The 8355-nt window shown below is 54.0% G+C and overlaps 1 protein-coding gene across 2 annotated transcripts; it reads right to left on the bottom strand.

Annotated features, from left to right (window-relative positions):
• Nucleotides 1–511: 511 nt before the first annotated feature.
• LOC120644018 (probable sucrose-phosphate synthase 5) lies at nt 512–5663 on the bottom strand. Of its 2 annotated transcripts, XM_039920551.1 has the most exons (10): nt 5348–5657; nt 5189–5278; nt 4398–4657; nt 4214–4277; nt 3084–3905; nt 2693–3001; nt 2555–2608; nt 1466–2401; nt 1226–1353; nt 512–1059 (listed from the first exon to the last, which is right to left on the bottom strand). In XM_039920551.1, the coding sequence occupies exons 1-10, from the start codon at nt 5546–5548 to the stop codon at nt 801–803; spliced, it is 3123 nt and encodes a 1040-aa protein (XP_039776485.1). In that variant the 5' UTR covers nt 5549–5657; the 3' UTR covers nt 512–800. The 2 variants fall into 2 exon arrangements, with proteins under 2 accessions (XP_039776485.1, XP_039776484.1); XM_039920550.1 differs by having other exon boundaries at nt 4214–4657; nt 5348–5663.
• Between the last annotated feature and the right edge of the window lie 2692 nt (nt 5664–8355).

Here is an 8355-nt window from a genome sequence, read left to right as displayed (position 1 = left end):
AGGGAAATTTATTTAAATTTAATAATATTTTAGAATAATCTACCTAGAAATTTAATGAATTTTGAAGGGAATGAGAAAACAAAGAGGCACATTTGTGGGGAATAGGAATATTTAGAGCTTCAATTTGATCGGATGATCCATTTTTTGTCGGCTAAGCAAGGACCCAATGGACCCCAACAACATTTTTTGATCGAGATAATTTTACCCAACTCCATCGATAAAATTGGCATATACTCCCCTGTTCCAAATTATAAGTTATTTTAGTTTTTGCATATATCTAAGTGCATAGTAAACTATATAAGCCTAGAAAATCATCCTACAATTTATAATGGAGGGAGTTGGATTTATTGGAAGTCTACTTCCGACAATATGTTACATCGAGGTACATAGCAAATACTATAAATCTAAAAAACCAAAACGACCTACATTTTAGAACATAGAGAGTACTTTAGTGATGGGTGATGTGTTAGTCTCACAGGTTCGGAAAAAAAAATACTGCACAAGTTCCATATGTGTTATTGTTCCCAACGAAATTCTCATTCGGCAATCTTTTTTTTTCCTTGTATGTATTTCTTTGGAATATTTACACAAATGCCTTATTGCCGGAACAAGGCATTCAATCAAAGTATTAATGAAATGTTTGCTGGTGCACACATCAGCACCAAACCTTATGCTTATCCCAGATGAAAGATGACCAAAACTAAATAAAAAACAGTTACGCAAATTTGCAGCCACTCTGCCAGATTTCAACTGACCAAAATAACCCCGGCTGCCCCCGGCAGAGCGGAGCAGTGCAGGCCTCAGATGGCCTTGAGGATGTCGGCGGCCGCCTGGTCCTCGGCGAGGGTGACGATGTTGGGGGAGTCCATGGCGACGACGTCCTCCGTCAAGAACCCGTCCTCGTCGCGGAGCAGCTCCTCGCTGCCGTGGCTGACCAGCCCCGTCAGGACCAGCGTCTTGTGCAGCCCCGGGAGCAGCCGCTCGCGGTCCGTGTCACCCTTGTCGCCGACGAGCACGGCCACCTTGGACAGGTCGATGCCCCACAGTATCGACAGGTACCTGCAGGCCGCGGCAGGAGACGGTCAGAAATGGCCATGGCCACCTACGCGCCGATCGGCCTGATGATAGAGGGAGGGAGAGAGAGAGAGAGAGAGAGAGAGAGAGAGAGAGAGAGAGAGAGAGAGAGAGAGAGAGAGAGAGAGAGAGAGAGAGAGAGAGAGCTCACCGGAGCGCGCCCGGCCGCGACGCCGAGAGCGGGACGACGTTGAGGCGCGTGCACGCGCGCGTGTACACGAGGTTGCAGTGGAACCCGCGCATCCGCAGAGACCGCCGAATCGAATCGACCTTCCTCACCTGTAGAATCCCAAGCAGGAATTCCGATCGTGAATTGGCTGGCTGTCGCCATGGATGGAAGAGGAGACGAAACGGGAATGTCCAACGAGAAGAAACGGCCCGGCCGCCTCACCTTGGACGCTCCCGCGACGGCGTAGGCGTGGCAGAGCGCGGAGCACGCGGCGTCGTCGGCGGCGAGGTCGGCCTCCTGCGCGCCGTCGGCCTTCCCGAGCCTGGGCACGGCGGAGCGCACGTGCGCGCCGGGCCACCGGAAGGACACGTGGCCGGCGTACTCCTCGTCGGCGGCGAGCTCCTTTTCCTTCCACGGGTAGCAGAGCTCGGCGCCGCTGCTGCAGACGAGCGCGTCGAAGGCGGCCGGGTCGGCGCCGCAGGCCCCGAGCGCGGCCGTGGCCTCGGCGACGGTCATGCCTGTCGACAGCACGCACCCGAGCCGCCCGCCGGCGGCGGCGCCCGCGGCCAGCGCCATGCCGACGGCTCTCCTCAGGCGCTCGGCGTCCGGCTCGCCGTCGGCGCCGTAGCAGTCGGCGGCGAGGACGAGGAGGCCCTGCCGCCGGCCCGGCGCGAAGCCGACGGCCGCCCTGGCGACGCTGGCCGCGGGGCGGTCCGCCGCGCGGCGCCGTTGGAGCGCGTCCATGATGGCCGCGGCGGAGTAGTCCGCCCCGGCCCCGGGCTTGAGGTCGTTCGAGGTGTCGATGGAGATGGACAGGCCGCGGAGCGAGTCCGAGAGCGACGAGTCGCCGTCGGCGGACGCGGCGCGCGGGCTGGCGGGGACGCGGAGTAGCTGGTGCGGCGCCGGGTGGTCGCAGTTGGCGGCGATGTGGGCGAGGTAGAGGCGGCAGTGGTGCGGCCAGGAGAAGCGATGGATGTTGCGGAGGCCGGCGCGTCGGCACTCGAGCCACCGCGCCTTGTCGGCCAGCAGGCTCAGCAGAGCGCCGGTGATCGCCGCCGCGTCGTGCGGGTCCACCAGCAGCCCGTTGTGCAACGCCTTGATGATGTCCACCGGCCCGCCGTTCTGGGTGGCCACCACGGGCAGACCATACGCAGCAGCCTGGATCAAATCAAATCAAATCATCAAATCAAATTGTTTCGTCTAAAATGTAGTCAAATCAAATCATCAAATCAAATTGTTTCGTCTAAAATATAGTCAAATCAAATATCTAAACCTGAAATCGAACATGTTCAGAGATGGATTGTATGTTACCTCTATCAGGGTGAGGCCGAACGGCTCGACAAGAGCAGGATTTATGAACACTCCCTGCAAAATGACCAAGGAAATTTGAACGTCTTCTAAATTGGGTATGAATTTTGTGCACTTTCAAAAAAGGGGCGGCCGGCGTACCTTGGTCTTGGCGGCCAGTCGGTAAATGTGCGGCACGTCAGTCTGCTTGTGGTGCTTGGGGTAGGCGACCTGGCCGTAGAGGTCGTAGCGGTCGACGAGCTTGAGCACGGCCGTGAGCACGGTGGCGGCGCCGCCGGACATCTCTTCGATGTCATCCCTGTTCCCCAGAATCAGCGTCAGGTTCGCGAGCTCCCGCAGGTGCCGGCTCTCGCCGTAGGCCTTGAGCAGCGTGGTCACGTTCTTCTTCGGGTCCGGCCGCGACAGCGCCAGGATCATCGGCTTGTGAGGGTTGGTGAAGAACCGCAGCACCTGCGAACGAAAGCAGAGCTCAGCAATGGCAGAGCAGAGCGTCGAATTCCAGAGCAATGGCAATGGCACCAGCGGCGTCTACCTCCGACCAGATGGGCGGCATTGGCTTCTTGGCCGTGCCGGGGCTCATGAGCGCCTGCAGGTCGCCGTCGCCGTCGGCGAGATCCTGCGCGTCGACGTAGCTGAAGTCCATCCCGGGGGGGATGACGGCCATCCGCGGCATGTAGCGGCCGAGGCAGCTGACCCCGCGGCTGCGGCGCACCCGGAGCTTGCGCTCCACCATGGCGTCGAAGCCGTCGTAGAGGCCCCACTGCTCCTCGACCTCCTGCTTGGTGCTGGTGATCACCACCTCAGCGGCGTCGAGTCCCGTCTCCTCGGCCTCGACCCGACGCGCGATGCGGTACGCGGCCTGGATCTCGGCGCGCGGCATGCGACCGAGCTGGAGCAGCTGCTCCAGCTTGTTCCGCCCCAGCGAGTGCCCCGTCATCACCATCGGCACGTTGAGCGCACTCGCCAGGTGCGCCGCCACCTCCGCCGCGTCCGCGTAGTGCCCGTGGATCACGTACGGCCACACCGGGGCGGCGCCGCCGCCGGAGAGCTGGTCCCCCAGCGCGCGCGCGACGTCGGTGACGTGCGCCAGCGCGCGGTCCACGAACTCGGGGATGTGCGGCCACAGGGACTCCTTGGGGAGGTACTGGTCACGGGGCCCGCACGGCAGCCGCACGATGTAGGCTCCGCCGCCGCCGGCGTCAGCGTCGGCATCGGACGGGCGCGTTATCATCTCGACGGGCTCGCCGTAGGTCCAGTCGACGTCCGGGCAGGAGATCTGCCGCGTGAGGAGGTCGACGCGGTGCACGCCGGCGGTGGCCGCCAGCGCCCGGGCCAGCTCCACCACGTACTTCACCTGAGGACGTGCGGAAGTGAAGGGTAAAAAAGCGAAATTTGATGAAAGAGTAATTCGGTCATTTTCAGCTCGGCCCCGGTCCACCGTCCGCCAGACGTGTCAACGTCTTCTGGGCTGGTCTCTGGACTTGACCATATCCCGGGATAAGAATAAGATAGCTCAGTGTCATGTAGGAGACGTAACAAATCAAAATCAAGACAACTCCATTCTCTATGAACTCTCTACTTTTAAATCTCAATCTCCTAAAATTTGAGGAAATTTCAGGGAAAATTTGAATCAGGAGTGACTTTGTGGGTGCTGAGAATGACCTGTCCCCCGGTGTCAGAGTCACGGCCGAGCTCCATGTTCTCCCCACGGACGAGCCCGTGTAAGCTGCAACAGGACTCAACCCAATTATTCATAGGAATCGTTATAAAAAAAACCATTCGGGTGACGTGCCGGTCAGCGATCCGTTGGATAGCAACACCGATCATCACTTCGGCTTGGTGCCACCTGATGAGGACGATGTAGAGGTTCCGGTCATCCTTGGCCGCCTCGTCCTCGTCGTCGGAAACGATCCGGGTCTCAGAGCTGATCCTGGTGAGCCGGCTCTGCTGTTGTTGGTCGCCGTCAGCCGCGCTAGGGGGCTGGAGGGCCGAGGCGCCGTCGGGGCAGTCCTTCTCGCCCTCGGAGAGCTCCTCGGCGGCCTCTCGACTGCCCAGCTCCTGCTCCTGCCGCCGCCGCGCCAACTGCCGCGAGTACTCCCATTCCACCTGTTGGCATCAACAGAATTTATCGCACTTGATGGTCATAATCGAAAAGAGACGGTTAAATTGTGCAAACATCACAATTTCATGCCTACGATACCGGTAGTTTATTTAGTTCCATTTCCGTGAGGGAAAGGTACATGTTCAGGAAAAATGGGTCAAGAAAACCAGATGGCAGGGTAGCAGACGTGCTGGTTAGTACGCGTTTTCTCGTACGGCCCTAAACGAAAAACAGGGCAGGAAAACAGAACGAAACCATCAGCCGCCATGGCCGAGACGCAACTGGCTAGGAGACCCAGCCCGGGTGCCCTACGGGCCAGGCTAACTGACTAGGAAGCCATGCCAAAAAAGAGAGAGAGAGAGAGAGGGAGCCGATTGATGGCGGCGATGATCATCTTTGATTTGTTTGGAACACAAACGAACAACGGGTTCCGATCGGGGAAAAAAGAAGGTCTTCTTCTACCGAAAGCAGAGTAAGCGCGAGTGGTGGGTGAATGGACGAAGACATGGTCTCAGCAAAGAGCCATGGCGGCGTACCTGCTTCTTCTTCCTGGCGACGTGCCAGATCCTCCAGCAGAGGTTCTCCAGCCGGTTGTTCCGCTCCTGGCTGCTGCGCATCGCTACCACCTGCGCAGGAGCACGTCAGGCACGCGTTCCCGAGCGACGGCGACCAAAGCTGCTAGGTCGATGCACTACCTTGGTCCAAGTCCTGTGGAGGTCCCGGTCGTCGAAGTGGCTGACGACCTCCTCCACGAAGTAGCGCGTGGGGCTGTAGGCCGCCGCCGACGCCTCCGCCAGAGCCGGCGCCGGCGCGCCCCGCTCCCCGCGCCGCCTCGCGCCCGCATCCAGGATCGCCTCCAGGTACCCGTTGATCCACTCGTTCCCCGCCGCCGCCATCTCCTCCTCGGACTCCGAGATCCTCCCCGCCGCCGCCCACGTACCAAAAGGTTTGGGTGGGTGCACGGCAAGAGAAGGGAGTTGGCAACCGCCGGTTATATCGTGGAGCAGAGCACGGCAAATTTCACCCTCCTTTTCTTTTTCCTTTATAAAAAACAAAAACTAAAAATATATTTTCCTCTATAAAAAACCAAAATGAAAAATATTTTTTTCTGTTCATGGATATTATTTTCTCAATTCTTTTTCGTTTTCCTTTTTGTATTGGAAAGGAATATTGGTGGCTGGCTGCGTGTGATTCTTGGGCCGGGTTATCTATCCAATCGTTCGTTGCCTGGCCGGAGAGGAATAAAGCGAAAGGGATTTCTGGGAGGAGGAGGAGGGGGAGAGTCGGAGAGATATGGGTGGTGCGGCGAGTGGTGGATGGGTCGGCGGCGGCAGCGAGACGGCGAAGCTGCGCGCGCCCATGGCGTTGGCACACGTTTCCACGGCACAACCACATATGCCTCGCATATGCTTCTTTGGCTTCCCTGCCTCTCGCTCTTGCTGACAGATATTTGACAGTTGACACCTAGCTACAGGGACGAGCGCCGGACGCGCATCAGAGCGACGGCTAAACTCCAACAACGGGTATCGTAGAACACGGTTAACCAACTCCCCCTCGCGGTAGGGTGTACTAGGATATAGACAGGATGTAAGCAAAGGGATAGGAGGTTATTAGGGTGTAGGGTTTATGGTCTAATCTAAGAGCATCTTCAAGAGTTTTTTTAAAATCTATTCTCTAATTCAACATTTAAAGAGTTATTTGAGTAAAGATTATTTTGTATATCTTTGTGTTTTTTAACAGTTTTTCTATATCTTATGTATAGTCCAGAGAGTCATTCTCGCCCTTCATCTTTGGTTAGCGAGAAATCCAAAATAGAGAATGTCTATATTTAGATATCCAATTGAAGTGCGTGTTGGAGGGTATTTTTTTAATCAAAATCTCTATTTTTGCAAATTAGAGAAGATATAAAGAGTCTCTTGGAGATGCTCTAAGTAGGGGTGCTATGGATCATGGCCATCCAATACGGTCCTTCAATTTTATAGTTCAAAATTTTATAAGATTAGAATTCGGCCTTTAAATTATCTAGGACAAATTCTAAGGCCATTTACCACCCCCCAGGCCCATGGGGTGGAAAGACGAACGACCCAAATTGTGGATGTGCTTCCATAAAAAATCAAATAACATCTGCTAACTTTATTCGAATTATGTTTGAAGTGCGCGAATGTAAGGAGATGCATTAAATTAAGAATCTGACAACTCCATTACTAGCTTCAATCAACTTTTATCCATAAATTTCTGGGAACTTAGATCTCCTAAATTTCTCGTAAAATTCCCTAAATTTCTGGTAAAATTAATATTCGCCAGAGGGAGATGGATGCATCCCTTGATGAGTCGTCGTACTCATTCTTTGAACGGTAGGGCGGTTCCATCCAACCGTTGATTCTGAAAAAAAATATATCATAGATTGACAATTAATAGTGAGGTCATCGATGTGATCGATGTGGCTGTCCATATCACGGGCTCGTGGCGCGAGTTGTATGCAGGGAAAAGAGGCTGTTGCGCGACGCTCGACACATGGTACGCCTCCAACACTTTCGTAATGCCAACGTACCTGTCTCCTGATCAATGAAACCACCTGACAACACACAATGACACAAGAGATCAGTCCTGCATACACCGACAGTTAGGCTGTCACTGGTAGTGTACTTCCGCTCATTTGTTTTTGTCAGTCCAAGAACTGATGGCTATGTTTCAGCTCTATCTTTTCGAGGGTTAGATTAGATTGAGCAGATAATTGAGCTGAATTTCCTGCTTCAGACGTATGCAGGAGCCAAGCTTGATTTTCTAGCAAGGGATTTAATAGCTATAATAATGCGTTTCCTTCGCGAATCACCTAACTGACTAATCCAAGAAGGGAAGAAAAACCGCTCACTTACAACTCAATCTATCAGTTGATCTTTCGTAATCCTGTAAGCATGTAAGATACTTTCACCTAGGTCCAAGAAGAATCTTGTAACCACACGTCAACTTCTTCTCTCTGTCCGGAAGATACAAATGAATGATTCTTAACTAACCCTTGCATAAGAAGGGTCCCTTTCAGCCCCTGCCGTGCGTCCATCTTCTACTGCGCGTGGAATCGCATCCTGCCCGACCTGCTTTCTTGGACTGCCGAATCGTAGGCGTCGTTTTAGCTAGGCGCGCGTACCAGCAGCCTGAGGCGCCACCGCCGTTCGTTTCAGCTCTTGAGTTCGACCTCCTTCCCTACTCCACCTCGATCCAACAGCAAAAAGCCTCGAGCCTGCTTGCATCTCGGATGCTCTCCGGCACTTCCGAGAGGATATGCTTGTCAATGACCCGTGAGTCTGCTGCATCGAGCATCTCCAAAAATTTTCTATTTCTCTTTCCCATTTTTATTTTTTTAAGAAAAAGACAAAAAAATACTCTCCAATAGTTCTCCATCTTCTAACAATGGGTAAATTGGCCTTCCTTGTGCGCAAAAATGCGCACACCTTCGCAACTCCCGATCACCCCTCCACACGACGTTTCTTGTGGAATTTTCCCTGTGGTGCCACAAACTTCTCATTTTTAGGAGTAAAAATTGAAAATTATTAGAGATTGACTCTTTTTTTTACCACCCCATACCTATTTGGGGAATTGGCAAATAACAAGATTTAGGGAGTGTTTTTTAGAAACTCTTGAAGATGCTCTTCGTGGAAAGATTGCTTGTTGGCATTTCTTAGCGTCACCACTAGGAGTGGTTAGT

This window comes from Panicum virgatum, chromosome 8K (assembly GCF_016808335.1).
Source record: "Panicum virgatum strain AP13 chromosome 8K, P.virgatum_v5, whole genome shotgun sequence".
NCBI classification, from domain to species: Eukaryota; Viridiplantae; Streptophyta; class Magnoliopsida; order Poales; family Poaceae; genus Panicum; species Panicum virgatum.
Note: the sequence above shows the minus strand (reverse complement) of the source record. Positions and strands in the feature narration are given on the sequence as shown.

Excerpts from the sequence above, each read along its gene's own strand:
- LOC120644018 (XM_039920550.1), bottom strand. The coding sequence starts at position 5,548 with ATGGCGGCGGCGGGGAACGAGTGGATCAACGGGTACCTGGAGGCGATC. Across the intron at positions 3,002-3,083 it reads TGCCGCCCATCTGGTCGGAG|GTGCTGCGGTTCTTCACCAA; the intron begins GTAGACGCCGCT and ends TTTCGTTCGCAG. Across the intron at positions 2,609-2,692 it reads GACTGGCCGCCAAGACCAAG|GGAGTGTTCATAAATCCTGC; the intron begins GTACGCCGGCCG and ends GTCATTTTGCAG.